Source organism: Muscardinus avellanarius (assembly GCF_963383645.1).
Source record: "Muscardinus avellanarius genome assembly, chromosome: 14".
In the NCBI taxonomy this organism is placed as follows: domain Eukaryota; kingdom Metazoa; phylum Chordata; class Mammalia; order Rodentia; family Gliridae; genus Muscardinus; species Muscardinus avellanarius.
The window spans coordinates 41,740,337-41,755,838 of record NC_137800.1 but is presented as its reverse complement, the minus strand read 5'-3'; the positions used below and the strand labels follow the sequence as shown (position 1 = coordinate 41,755,838).

Genomic DNA, 15,502 nt, shown 5'->3' with positions numbered 1-15,502 from the left:
TTTTTAATCAACAGATTAAATTTAGATTCTGATTGATTTTAGCTTAGTTTCATGAAGTTCTTGCAGCAAAAAGAAACCCACTGGACATGTTGATAATTAGCAGAGATTTATAGCAGAAGTAAATTTATATAAATTCAATAAATTAAATGGCACTAAAGGAGATCCGTTAAATAACAACATCAAGTACCAGGGTGAATGGGGAAGCATGCACTACATTTCTAGGGGAGACTCCTGAAATAGCAAGAAAAGTCTTGGGTGAGGTTGACAGGGAGGAATCAGTCCAGATTCTCAAAGTAGGAAATAGGGATCTCAGCGATGAAATTGGCAAATCAGGAGCTCAGTTCCTATTCTCAGAATAGGACAAGCAATACCTAAATCCCTGGCCTTAGAGTCTTAGAGGATTTGGTTACCTTCAATTTGGGATAGGATTTGTGGCAGAAGCTAGTAGGAAAACATGAATTTAAGGTATGAATTATTATATTCAATCTCTTAAAAATTTTCTTTCTTTTTTTTTTTTTTTTGGTGGTACTGGGGTAGAACCCAGAGGCTTTCTACCTCTGGGCTATACTCCCAGACCTGTTTTATACTTTATTTGGAAACAGGGTCTCACTAAGTTGCTGAGAGCCTCACTAAGTAGCTGAGGCTGGCTTCGAACCCATGTGATCCTCCTGTCTCAGCCTCCCAAGCGCAGGGATTACAAGTGTGCGCCACCATGCCTGGCCTCTTAAAAATTTTTAACTACAACAAAAAACTTAAATTGACAAGTAAGAAACTGTAGTTAACCTCCATGATGTAATGTGTTGTTATTAAAAAAAAAAAACTTGTGTTTCAGTCTTTCTGTATTTATGAGCTTCATTAGTTAAGTTTGTGGATAATACCAAAACATACAAACAAAGCCAGGAATATATATGCAGAGAAGGTATATGACCTTATAATAGCCATTTCCAAGAGGCATCTCCAGGAAAGATGAAATGTAGAAACATTGTGTTATATTTACTTTAGAGAAATTATTTCTTTGACGCGAAGCTAGCTCAGTTTCACCTGTATTTCTCTTAACCTCCAGTTTCTCCAGCTGTATTTTTCTTGGTAGCCAATGCAAGATTAAGGGTATTCTCTGTAATATTTCTTAACATTTTAAAGTCTGTCACTTCCTAAACCTCTCAAGTATGTGTTTTTTTATTTTGACTGTCAATCTATAGAAACTAAAAATTTTTCCCTCAAGCTACTGTGACTTCTATAACCCCTCTTTGTCTCTTCATCTTTATGGTTCATAAATAAGTCATGTCATGTTATTGCTTTGAAAGATTCATTTTCTTAGGTATATAATATTGAACTGATAATAGTGATTTTTTATTTTAGCAATTAATGTTTTAACAACTAAATATAATTTAGGCTTTTTAACTTTCAGATGAGATTTCATATTGCCTTTCATGCATTATACTTATTGATGGATTTTTACTATATTGGCAAATTTGATACAAAAAGTGTCAAACATAAATGGAAGATTGTATAGGTTAATTTTGGCTTTAGAAGTTAATTTTAAAAGATAAGTTTGATAAATAAAGTAGATCAGCTAGAAATACATGTGTATTTTTATTAACCTGTTCCTTGCAATATAAGGATTATACCCCTAATGACATATTACATTACTACAGGGGCTGTATTTGTTTTCTTAAGAAAGCCCAGAACGTAGCTGGGTATGGTGGTACATACCGGTAATCCCAATACTTGGGAGGTTGAGACAGGAAGATCGCAGGTTCAAGGCCAGCCTCACTATCTTAGGGAGGCTCTCAGCAACTTAAGGAGGAAACCTTCAGTGAAACCTCATTTCAAAGTAAAAGGGCAGGCATGGTGGTTCATGTTTGTAAACCTAGTACTTGAAAGGTTAAGACAAGAGGATGGCAAATTTACACCAGCCTCAGCATCTTAGTGAGACCCTGCTTCAAAAATAAAAAGAATAAACTATGGCTGAGGATGAAGCTCAGTTCCTTCCTTAGTACCAAGAGAACACCCCTGGATTTAATCCTAAGTACCAAAAAAAAAAAAAAAAAACCCAACTCAAAACCCAGCTCAAAACATTAACATTGATAGGAGATTATTGTCAGTTATAGCCAAGGAAGACTGACACAAAAGGATTTGTAAACTGGTTCGATATTGTTTTTTACCTGTATTTATTCATGGTTGTTTTTAAGTGTTTATAATAGAGATGTTAAAAATTAAGAGGCTTTAGGTTTTTAAACTTTAAGAGTTCAGAAGCAAAGATAAAATCTCTTAAAGATCTGAGTTCGTTCTGACACTTTGGTAACTGCTAACCTACAGCTCATTTTTTCCTCAGAGATTCCATTAGGTTAGATATGTTCAGCAAAACTTCATGAATTACTTTATATCACCTTTTGATACAATGTAAAGTTTAACCTAGCTAGCACATAGAAAAAAATATTATTAAATTTCTTTATATCATTAGATCGTTCACTAAGAAAATCTCCAGAGAAATAAGCATGTATACTTAAAAAGTTTAAAAGTAGGTAGGCATGTGTAAGCAAAACATGATCAAACCAAGGTTATTTTTTTGCATTTTGTCCATAAAACAGTTTCAGATAATCTTCAAGTTGAAAAATTTTTTATAATTTATTTACATATCATAGACTCATACCAAGTATCTGTTAAAAGAATGAATGACATGTATATCAGCTCATTAGTCAGTGTTAAATTCATCTTGGAAACTGTATGTGACTAAATATAATAGAGTTTTGTACAGTATGTTTTGAGGTTTTGTTTTGAATTTCTATTTATGCTTCTACTTTCTGATAAATTTAAAAATTTTTGTCTGGGGAACTGATGTACATTTCTATTCTGGTAAAAAGTTGAAAAAACAAGAGGAACAGGAGATCTCTAAGGACCATTTTAACTCTAAAATCATTTAAGGTAAACATCCATTCTTGGTATAAATTGAAAGTATCAAAACCAATATTAAACATTGCTTTTATTGGTGATTTATTACAAGCATTCACCTCAGCCAGGTTGGTGATGCACACGTATAATCTATATTCCCAGCTCTTTAGTAGGCTAAGCTAGGAGGATGGCAAGTCCTAGGCCAGCCTGTGCAACATAAGGAGACTCTGTCTCAAAAAAAGGAAAAAGATAATGTTTATTGAAATATTCTCCTCAAAACATAGAATAGACAAGAATAGACAAGAATATTTAATATTACTGATACCACCCAACATCGTTTTTACATAAGGAATTGAAATTGAGGAATAAATATTGGAAGGGAAAGCTACAACTGTCACCATTTTTCTTTAACCAGGCTTATGATTCATGGATTTATTAAGTCATATATGTAAAACATACTGCTAATTGCATTAGCAAAAGATCAATGTAAAACTTCACAATTTTTCAACTGTAAATTTAAAAAAATTCTGTTCTAGTGGCTGAAAGGTCCAACATTGTGTTCTTGCCGGTGAGTTAGGTTGTACAGAACATTGTTAGCACTAACACAGCTTACAGAACCTCACAGGCCCACAGGAGTATCAGGCAAAGCCACGGCATGAAGTGTATATCTTTATGGGTGAGGTAAAGAGGGTCAGTGTTAGTCACGTGACAGTGTGGGTAATCTGGCAAGACAGTGATGTTAAGAAGGTTCATAGTTACCTAAATATGATGTACTTAAACAAACATATCAAAGTCAATCACTAAGCCAAGCATGGGAAGGAGGGAGGGGAAGGGAATGGGGTGGGGATTGGGTAAGGGCTAATTGGGTGATGTGTGCATGTATTTCTACACAAGTTTTTTATCCTATTAAGATGTATAACTACAATGCACCAATAAAATTTTTTTAAAAAAACTCTAAAATTGCAACACATTATTTTTACATTTAGTTACTGGAAAACTAAGGAAAGCATTTATTAGCTTTGAATAAAGTAACATGAAAACAGGAATGTACTTTTATTAATCTACAAAAAAAAAATCAATATGTTATCAGAGAGATTTTTTAGTGTAGGTAGGAAGCATATTGCTCATTAAGAAGGGTTTCTACCAGAAAAGCACTTACTAAGTTAGCAGCTATGGGAATGGCCAGTTCAAAGGTGAAATAAATGCCCAATTTTGGGAAGGGATGGCAAATGTAGGAAAAAGGAAAAGCTTAAAAGACACTGATAATGCCAACCTTTCCTCATCATTTGCATTTGACAGAAATTAACCTTTAAAAACGTTACCTGTGACATTACATTCAGTTGAATTATCCCGTGTACAATGTAGTGTAAATTAATCTCCACTCCATATTTTGTCAAAATACTGGCTTCATCCTTTGATCACATTAATGTTTTCACACTCTCTACTCAGAACACCTGCAAAGAGGAACAGACTACTTCATTAGAGGAAACGTGAATGAGTTCTCTTCAAAGTCTGTGCAAAGGCTAGTCAAGTGTTTTTGAAAACCCACTATGAAATCAAAAAGACTGACCCAGAGACCTGAGTTATACTCATTCCATCATGACATACAGTACAAAGTTAAATAACGAAAATGGGTAGTAAATTACTGATGGGTTAAAGAACATTTTGTTAAAAAGGCTATTGTGCTTCACACAGTCAGACTACTTGAAAGTATCTGCACCTCCTGACTTCAGAAGCGCAGTCTTAGACAAAAGTCTCTCAATAGTTTGGTGAATAGTGTTCTCAGCACAACAATGCAACTTAGTTCAGAAGGTATTTTGACAACTCACTCTGAGCAAGAATAGGGGCTTTTGAAAAATAAGGCTTTAAGAAGGCTTGTCATTTTAGGGCTCTCTTTTAATAGAATGTGCATTAGAACTCGTATACTTAGAAAAAAACCTTAAAATTATTGATTGGTTCAAAATGGCTTTTTTTGAAAAATTCATCTGTAACAAATACTTGGCATTGAGTGCGAAAGCTCCACTCTTTTTGAGCAAAGCATAGAAAGGTTCCAAGGGACAAGACCAAGAACGAGGCACTTGGATATTTACAACAGCAGGCATTTTCTCTTCCTCTTCTTGATAGGAGGTGGGCAGAGAACTACTCAGATAGCTTCATCAACCCTATCTTGAGGCCTTGCTGTGTGAGTGCTCAGCACTCCAGCTACTTTACAGCACCAGTCTCCTTAGCCATGGCCAGCCCCTGTGAATGGGTAATGGGAGTCAGCTTCTTCTCCTTCAGCTTCTCACTCGTATCTCTATCATTCCTAAGATTGAATTTTGTTCCCACTAGGATGATGGGAGTGTTGGGACAATGGTGTCACACTTCTGGATACCACTTTTCATGGACATTTTCAAATGATGCAGAACTCAAGGGAAAATCAAAGTAAGAATACATCTATTTGTGGACAGGAGAGTGGGAGTAATCTGTCATCATCATCTTGTCCAGCTGTATCCCACAACCCCAGGTTCACTGGTTTTCTATCTACTATGACATTAGCAGAATAGTTGTCAAAGACAGTGGGGATATACTCTCCAGGAAATGCATTGGTTGTGTAACTGATCAGTAGGCAAGTTTTACCTACAGAACCCACCACATATTTGATGGCCTGCTGCTGAGGTGGGAAGCTCAGGGCGCCAAGGCGACTGACCACACCACTGCCTAGCCCTCCTAGAACTGAGACCAAGCAGATCTCACCATTTTGCAGTTTATAATCATCTACTTAGAAAATCCACCTATATTCTGTACTTTACTCTGGTGGTTAAAGAATGCAATTTTTTCTACAGTTCTGCTTGTTTTATCTCACTTCGGTATAGAATGAATTAGTGGAAAAATCACAGTTAGTCTATTAGTGCACAACTATAGGGAAGTAATAATGTGAGCTTGAACAAAGGTAGTGGCAGTGGGTGGATATGTGAAATTAGAGGGGGAACTATAGGCTTTGTTAAGCAGAGGCAAAGGAGAAAGGAAGCATTGTGAGCATTAATTCAGAAAAGGTGGATCAGATTCCCAACTGCAGTGGTCAAGCAGGTTCCGCATGCTGGGGCAATTGATAGACTGTGATTAATGAAAGAAAGTTTGATGAGAAAACACAGGCACTTCAGGCGTGCATAGTAATGGCAACACCAGGTAGAGACAGGAGTTACAGGTTAAGTTTTAGGTCATAGCAATTACAGATTTTATAAGGAAAAAATTGTGGTTTAAGATGTTAGACTGAGGCATGACTCCAGGTTGTGGTGCAAAAACAGCAGAGCTCCAGCCTGAGTGATCACCCATGAAATTCACTGGAGATAAGTTATGGTTGTCAATAGGCCCAGCATAATGGCCTAGTAAGAAAAAAGCAGAAAAGGTTTTCTTTTCTGTCTGTAGTCACAGACAAGAGTGGTTTCCCTTTTGTTAGAGAAAGAAAAACTCCTGGTGTCTGGGATATATGTGTATAAGGAAATTAATAAAATAGTCTGGTAATTTTAGGAAATTATTGCCCATACTGGTCATTGAGTTATGTCTTAGCTGCTATTAATTATTTGCTCACATGTCACAGCCAAACCAATTTCCCAATACCTATAGATCGCATGAGTAGTTGTTCTTAATATACTCCTGAGCTGGCATGTCTTTGGTACCAGGTTGCTTTATCTTTTCAAAGTACCATTTTTTATCATTACTCCACTTAAAAATCTTCAAAACTTTTGTCAGATAAAATCTAGTGTTTAATCTGGTACTCAGAAATTATTATAAATGACCATATCCTCTCTTTGTTTTTTTATGAATGTAAATCCTCTACTTCAGGAAGACTGTTACCATCTTTCAAATATGTTATACAAACCTGGAGAGTTTATGCCTCTTCCTGACTTTAACTTTTTTTTTTTTTTTTTTTTGGTTGGTACTGGGGATTGAACCTAAGGGCGTTCTGTCTCCAAGTTACAATCCCAGCCCTATTTTTTTATTCTTTAATTTGAAACAGGATCTCACTAAGTTGCAGAGGGCCTCACTAAGAAGCTGAGGCTGGCTTCGAACCTGATATCCTCTTGTCTCAGCCTTCCAAGTACTGACTGGGATTACAAGCATGTGTCACCAAACGCTACTTTATTTTGTTTTTAAGGAAGATTTCTTATTAAGCTCAACCTATAGTACTTTTCTTGTATTTATTTTGACTTGACTCATTTCCTTCCTCTCTATTTTTGCCCTCTTTCCTTTTTTTTTTCTAACCTAAAGAGTATAGTATTCTTCAACATAGATTGTATATTCCTTAAACACATGGGCAATACATTTCATTTTATGTATGTACCATTTTTATTTAAATTTTTTTTTATTGGTGCATTGTAGTCATACATTTTGATGGATTACAGATGGTAGAGGCATACATGCACACATCACCCAATTAGCTCTTACCCAATTCCCTCCTTATTTCCTCCCCATCCCTCCTTCTCATATTTGGCTTAGTGATTGACTTTGATTTGTGTGTTAATGTATATCATGTACATTAGGGAATGTCCCTCTTCCCCCTCCCATCCCCCTCAGGTCGCCTTATTTGCTTATCTATAGTTTCTCTTTCTTCCTTCTGTGACCCATTTTCTTCTCAGCTTCCACATATTAGGAAGAGCATTTGATTTCTTATTTTTTTGTGACTGACTAATCACTTAGCATGTTCTCCAGTTCCATCCATTTTCCTGTACGTAATGTAATTTTGTTCTTCTTTATGGCTGAGTAAAATTTTATTGTGTATATATCCCATAGTTTTATAATCCATTTATCTGTTGATGGACATCCTGTCTGGTTCCATAGTTTGGCAGTTGTGAATTGTTCAGCATTAGTTTGATAGATATCCATGCATTAGTTTGGTAGTTTGGTTTCCATTCTTTTGGATAGTTACCCAGAAATGGTATTGCTGGATCATATGGTAAGCTAATTCCCATTCTTCTGAGGGTCCTCCATACTGTTCCAAAGTGGTTGCACTAATTTGAAATTCCACCAACTTTCTGGATAAATACAACCTTCCTAAACTGAGTCAAAAAGATATAGACAATTTGAACCAACCAATATCAAAGAGATTGAAGCAGTGATAAAAAGCCTACCACCAAATAAAAGCCCAGCACCAGATGGTTTCTCAAGCGAATTTTATAAAACCTTCATAGAAGAGCTAATCTGAATATTTCTCAATCTATTTTGTGAAATAAAAAGAAACAGAACTCACCCAAATACATTATATGAGGCAAACATCACTTTAATACCAAAACCAAATAAAGACAGCTCAAGGAAAGAAAATTACAGGCTTATATTGTTGATGAACTTGGATGCAAAACTGCTAAACAAAACACTAGCAACACACATTCAAAACCATATCAAAATTATATACCGTGACCAGTACAGTTCATCCTAGGGATGCACCAATTTTAGAAAGAGAAATGGAGTGGGGCATAGTGGCACACACTTGTAATTTTAGGACTTGGGAGGCTGAGACAGGAGCCAGCCTCACCAACTTAGTGAGGCCCTGTTTCAAAAATAGAATAGTAAAATAGGGCTGAGGTTGTAGCTCAGAGGTTGAATGCCTCTGGGTTCAATATCTATAATACACACACACACACACACACACACACACACACACACACACACACACAGAAAGTAGAAAATGGAGTGGAAAATATAGCTCAGTGATAGAACCTTTGTCAAGTCCCACACACAAGTCTCTGGATTTTATCTCTAGCACTGCAAAATATAATTAATAACTGGGGAGAGAAACTGTTTTACCTGGATTTTCATTTAATAAAGCACAACTTAAAATAAAATACATAGTGTCCTTTTTGAAAATTCTTTTGAATAATTTTTATGACTTCTCAAGATATTAGGTACTTAAATAATTTTAATAGTTTGTACACAATCTGTACTATGACTTAGTAAACCATCATAGAAACAGTAAAGTTAATAAGTTTGTCATACTAAATAAGAATTTTTCTAATACAGTTTTTATGAAATATGATAGTTCTACTCCTAGGAATTAATTCCAAGCAACTATTTGTAGATATTTCTAAAATATTTTTAAGCCTGGTTATTTGAACCATTTTTTTAAATCATAGTTAAAGGATAAAAAACACCTCAATTTCTAACCATAATGGAATTGTTTATTATATCATAAAATTTTACTGTGGTATATAGTTTCTCAAAGTGGTATTTTACTAGAATGATGACATAGGAAATGGCCCTGATATAAAGAAAAATAGGAAAGAGAAGGAACTTCATGATAAGGAGTGAGACTAGAATAGTTGAAGGGGACAAAGGAAGGAGGATGGAAGATAGAAAAGGAGGTTTAATGGGAAAAAAAGACTAAATAATATTATGTCCATATGTGACAGTATCTCAACATTACTAGCACGTATAGGGAAGAAGGAGGGGAAAAGTGGGATGGGGCTAGGAAACCACATCAAGACATGTGTGTATATATATGAGTATACCACTTTGAATCTCACCCAGATATATAATCATATTGTACCAATAAAATTCTTAAAAATTGTAAGAAGAAAAAAAGATTACTATTATATATAGCATTATCCTGTTTTAGCCAAAAAGAAAGCAAAGCAATTATATCTACTAATTGTTAAGTTCTATCTTCCAATTGCATATAGTAACTACTAGACTATTTAGTGACACAAGAAAATGATTCTGATATATTAAATGCAATAGATCAGATTATTTGACAGAACATTTGGTTTAATTCCATTTCTTTTGCCAAAACAGTATAAAATTATATCTATAAACATTTAATTTCTTATAAATTGTATACAGTAGTTATGTATTCATTTTAAAATTAGAAAAATTATTTTATAAAAAATTGCTGTATTTCCGGGTGTGGTGGCACATGCTTGTAATCCCAGCACTTAGAAGACCGAGACAGGAGGATCGCACAGGTTTGAAGCCAGCTTCAGCTACTTAGTGAGGCTCTCGGCAACTTAGACCCTGTTTCCAAATAAATTATAAAATAGGGCTGGGGTGTAGCCCAGAGGTAGAAAAGCCCCTGGGTTCCACCCCCTAGTACCACGAAAAAAATATATATTTAGTGCAGAGATAAAATAAGTGACAGTGGAAAACTGTTTACAGGAAAGGTCTTGAAAATAGAGGACCAACCCTGCCACATACACACATACCTTCTAATACTACTAATCTTGATTCTAGGCAAAATTCAGAATGGCCATTAGTGGCTAACTATATTGTAATGACCTGGAGTTAGTAATTTCTTCTCTAATCTAAACATGACTACTATATAATTTCCTTAGTGGTAGTTATAAGTAGCCTAACAGAGTTTTAGTTTCTCCATTTAGAAAATTAATGGATTTAGTGAATAGATTTCTTTTTCTTTTTTATTTTATTGGTGCATCGTAGTCATACATCTTAATGGGGTACAAGATGATAGAGGTGTACATGCACACATCACTCATTTAGCTCTTCCCCCATTACTACCCTATTCCCTTCCCACTCCCTCCTCATGTTTGGCCTTGTTATATTTGTGAATGAACATCACAGAACATGTATAGTAAGTAAGCATTCAGTAAATGTTGGTGTTTCATCTAAAGGTACAACTAATTTAATGTTCTCTAACTACTAAAACATAAAAGACAAACCATTCTTTAAAATCACAATTTTTTTGAAGCATCAAATTATGTTATGGTAGGATCTTTTTTTTTCTTCGAAAATTGACCTCTTTATTATTACATAATGTTCCTATTTATTCTTTTTTTACTATTTTATTTTATTATTTTTAAAAAAATTTTTATTGGTGCACTGTATTCATACATCAAAATGGGATAAAAACTTGTGTAGACATACATGCACACATCGCCCAGTTAGCCCCTACCCAATCCCTACCCCATTCCCTCCCCATCACTCCTTCCCATGCTTGGCTTAGTGGTTGACATCTAATATTATAGCAATTTATCCAGAATTAACAATGATAATCTCATATAACAGATTCATTTGTCTGATATTAAACTTTTGATCACTTAGAGATAACATTTCAGTATTTCTTTTTGCTTTCTTTCTTACCAGAGGATATTTTTTCTTTTTTTGTAAGATAAAACTATCGCACAATTTTTTTTCAGAAAAAAATATATCCTAACATGAAATATGAACTATAAATATCCGAAACAATCTCGAAAAAGAACAAAGCTAGAAGATGTACATTTTCTGATTTCAAGCCTTATACAGCTACAATAATTGAAACAGTGTAGTACTGCTATAAAGGCAGATATATAAACCAGTGGAGTAAAATAAAAAGCCTAGAATATATGGAATAAATTCTTCCATATATGGTCAAGTTATTTTTGACAAGGTTTCCAAGAACATTTGGTGAAGGAAATAATAATCTTTTTACTAAATATTGTTGAAAAATAATAATTACATGAAAAAGAATAAAATTGGACCCTTACCTAACATCATATACAAATATTAACTCAAAATAGATAAAAGACCTAAATATAAATCTTAAGACTTTAAACTTTTAGAAGAAAACCTGGGTCATAACACTTCACAACATTGAAATTGGCAGTGATTTCTTGGATATGATTTCAAAGGCACAGGCAAAAAAATAAATAAATAAACTTCCTAAAAAATAAAAAATATTTTACATCCAAAGACAATGTAAACAGAGTTAAAAGTTACTGATAGAATGGGGTAAAATGTTTCCAAATGCTATATCTGAAGGTATATTAATATTCCAAACAGAAATCCTAAAAATTAGCAAAAATAAAGCAAACACTACAATTTAGAAATAGGTAAAAGACTGAAATAAATAATGAATCTCCAAGGATTTTAACCTATAAACACATGAATATATTTTTCTTTGCTTAGTTGTCTGCTGGATGGAAAATCTTGTTTCTCTAGTTCTGGTGTGTATTACCTATTTCTTCTTTGTAGTTAATCTCTTTGAGTATTCTCTCTAATGCTGGTTTTGAAGACATAAATTCCTTGAGTTTTTGTTTGTCATGGAAGCTTCTTATTTCCCCATCTAATTTGATAGATAGTTTTGCTGGGTAGGAAATTTTTGGCTGGAAGTTGTTTTCTTTCAGAGTTTGGAATACGTTATTCCAAGCCCTTCTGGCTTTCATGACTTGGTTTGGGAAGTCTGGAGTGATTCTAATTGGTTTTCCTCTGAATGTCACTTGGCCTTATATGTTTTTGTTGCCTTTAAGATTCTCTGCTTGGCTTCCACATTGGTCATTTTGATAATTATGTGGCATGTGGATCCTCTTCTCCGATCCTGTCTAAAGGGAGTTCTGTAAGTTTCTTGGATCTGTGTATCGACCTCTTGCTCTATGTTTCTATTATTTCTTTGAAGATATTATTGATCTCTTTGGTTTCACCTTCTTTTCCCTCCTCTATTCTGATTATTCTTAGGTTAGCTGTCTTAAAATGGGCCCATATTTCTTCAATGTCAGATTTTTGCTGTCTGATTTTTTTTTCCTAGGTTATAAATTATGTGTTCGTTTTTTGAGTGATCCTCTTCTAGGAGCGAGATTCTATTCTCCATGTGGTCTAATCAGTTGTTTATACTTTGAATTGAGGCCTTTACCTCAATGATTGCTTCCTTTATTTCTTTTAGACTCTCTCTAAATTCTTTTCGAAAGTCCTATGTTATTTCTACAGTTATATTCCTGATTTGATCTTCTGAAGATCTCTGAATTTCTGTGTTATCAGGTTCTGATAATATGGGGTTGTGGGCATTCATTGCTCTATTGTTATTCCTCTTTCCCATGATTTCAGAATTTTGTACCTTACCTGGGTCACTATGACTTCACTTAGGGTGCTCTGTATCTCGGGTCTGTGGTAATCTCAGCTGCCCCTACTCCTTTACTGGGTTGTATCGCAAAGTCTCATACCCAGGAAGTTAATCGAGGCTCCGTGCGACCGTGGGGGTGCCGGGCTGGGCATTTTCCCACGGCGAGCTGCGACTAGGGTGTGGTATCTCTGCCACTGCTACTCCTTCACTGGTTTGGACTGCAAAATATCCGACCCAAGGAGATTATCAAAGCTACGCAAGTCCCTGGGAGTGTAGTACAGGGATTTCTCCTTTAGGGGCCACAGTTTCACTCACGGTTATTGTGCACACAGATCTGGAGCTGTGTTGGGGCAGTTTCACTCACGGTTATTGTGCACACAGATCTGGAGCTGTGGTGGGGCGTGGTGAACTCGCTGTTGCTGCTGGCAATATGGCGCTGCTGTCACGCCCTCGGCTGTGAGTCTGGCGCTGCTGGCAATATGGCGGCGCTGCCACACCATCGGCCGTGAGGCTGGGGTATTTCTTTTCTGGTTTTGAGCTCTGTTCTGAGTCCCTGGAAGGTGTGATGAGCTTGGCCACCGGGAGTTTTAGACAATCATTGCATTGAAAGAACTGCTGAAATACACCCGAACGATCCGCAGCTGCTCACTTCAGCTCCTTGTTTACCTTTCCTCTCTGGATCCTGGTGCTATGAGGGAAGATGGCGCAGGCCCAGCTCCACTGCCACATTGCGGGCTTGATTTCTGGTCTCTGGTTGTTCTTCTAGTCTTTTTTTTCTCTGTCCCTTGTGTTTACACTTTTTATTTCTCTGCTGATGGTGTTTTCTGGCTATGAAAAGCGCTGATGTGTGGCAATAGAGATCAAGTTTTAGCAGGACTCATAAATGCTGAATTTCTTGATCGCCATCTTCCCAGAAGTCCTGGTAGGATCTTTTGATTCATTTTATTCATGTGAATAATTTGTAAAATGGTTAAGGTTCTCAAGAAGACAAAATATTTCTTTTTCATTTACTTGTTGTATTCATTTTTTTTTTTTTTTTTTTTTTTTTTTTTTGGTGGTACTGGAGGTGGAACCCAGAGGCTTCCTACTTCCGGGCCATATTCCCAGACTTATTTTATATTTTATTTGGAAACAGGTCTCACTAAGTTGCTGAGAGCCTCACTAGCTGAGGCTGGCTTCGAACCTGTGCAATCCTCCTGCTTCAGCCTCCCAAGTGTGGGGATTACAAGCGTGCACCTCCACGCCCAGCATTATTTTATTCACTTTAAGCATAATTAACACATTTATCTTCTACAAAGAAGTGTTGTTTCACACAGTATAAATTTACTTGTTTTCTTCACTTTAGGTTGCTGTTGGCAGAACAGATATTGAAGACCTAGACCTCTATGCTACATCTCGAGAGAGGCGATTTCGTTTATTTGCTTCTATAGAATGTGAAGGACAGTTATTCATGACGCCATATGATTTTATTTTGGCTGTTACAACCGATGAACCCAAATGTAAGTAAATCCTAAAAATCATTTTAATAATTTTAGGTTTTATTCTTTGCTTTGTAGAAGTATGCAGAAGTATACTTTTAGAATAACAAAGTAATATGGTATTTCAGAAGACATTATGCTGTACAATGTTACCATACTACTAATTTTTATAAACACTCTTCTGTCTTCTTTTTTCAGAAATTGTCCATTGCTTCTTCTTTCTCACATAACACGCTTCAATACTATCTTACTTTTAATAATCTTGACAAGAGATTCATATTCTATCTATTCATTCTTATAACCAATCTGAACAGATTGTTTTGCAGTTAGCCCTGGTCAAGAAATTTTTTTTCACATCTTTTTTACATTTTTCATAGCACCTACTTTGTAAATATTAGGTTTTTTTTTTTTTACTTTTTGGCATTATGCATACTTTTTCAAACCTCTTAACATAATAAAAAGATAACTAGTCTCATATGTGCTTTTATATTCACTTTGTTATATTGTTTTCATGAAGCATATGAAGAACAACCACCTCATAGATACAGGTGGTAGGAAAAGGGAAGACTATTTTAATAACCTTTTCTGATAACTAACTCTTTTAGTCTTTACACAACTTGAGTAGTTGTAGTTCAGGCTTCCAAAGCTTCTAAAGATGGTGGTGAAAGAGTAATGAGTACTAATGTCTTCTAGATGGCTTAACTGGATTGATGACATTGATGATGTTTAAGAGGAAAAGTCATTTCAATTTTGGACATGATTCATTTGAGAAGCATTCAGGATATGAAAGAAAAGACAGTTGGATCTGTCTCAATTAATTTCAGTTCACTAAAAGATAACTTACAAAAGTCAGTACCAAATATTCAGTTACTTGACAGATTTGTTTGAAACTGTCACATAGATACTTCTAGGTTATGTTGTAGCCATTTTTTTCTTCAGAAGCAGGGATATGACAGAAACAAACTTTACATTAAACTCTCCATAATTTGGCAAGTTGGCTCCTTTGCAGACCAGCTTTTAATTAATTTCTCATGCTTTGGATTATTTCCATTGATAAACAAGGAAGAAGTTTGGATAGGACACAGATATGTGGGGTTCGTCTCTACATTATTGGAAATTAGTATAATATGTATGGATGAAATTGCCTAGGGAAACAGTATAGTATGAGAATATAAGTGACTACGGACCAGTCTTTGAGGAACTTCTATACTTTAAATATGAACACTTGAAGGTTGGGAAAGGAAGGTTGAGAAAAGAGTGTGTCCAGAGACAGAAAACAATCAGAAGAATAGTCCTAGAAACCAAGGGAAGTGGTTAGAATTGTTAACTG

At 35.3% G+C, this 15,502-nt stretch overlaps 1 protein-coding gene and 1 pseudogene across 11 annotated transcripts in view; one reads left to right on the top strand and one right to left on the bottom strand.

Moving 5' to 3' along the window:
- Window positions 1–15,502, top strand: part of MICU3 (mitochondrial calcium uptake family member 3) — a gene marked incomplete at both ends in the record, with an annotated part of 109,831 nt that overhangs the window by 33,541 nt on the left and 60,788 nt on the right. For 8 of the 10 annotated variants that reach the window (XM_080710703.1, XM_080710699.1, XM_080710697.1 and 5 more), the window contains one exon: window positions 14,040–14,193. The exons of 1 other annotated variant lie outside the window; for it this stretch is intronic. In XM_080710703.1, the coding sequence (XP_080566829.1) occupies window positions 14,040–14,193 (154 nt within the window). Of the gene's footprint in view, window positions 1–14,039; window positions 14,194–15,502 lie in introns of those variants that run through there. One more of the 10 variants, XM_080710696.1, reaches the window with a different exon arrangement.
- Window positions 4,979–8,719, bottom strand: LOC308273642 (ras-related C3 botulinum toxin substrate 1-like; annotated as a pseudogene). The gene is made up of 2 exons: window positions 8,677–8,719; window positions 4,979–5,601 (listed from the first exon to the last, which is right to left on the bottom strand). The product of its transcript is annotated as a ras-related C3 botulinum toxin substrate 1-like (transcript).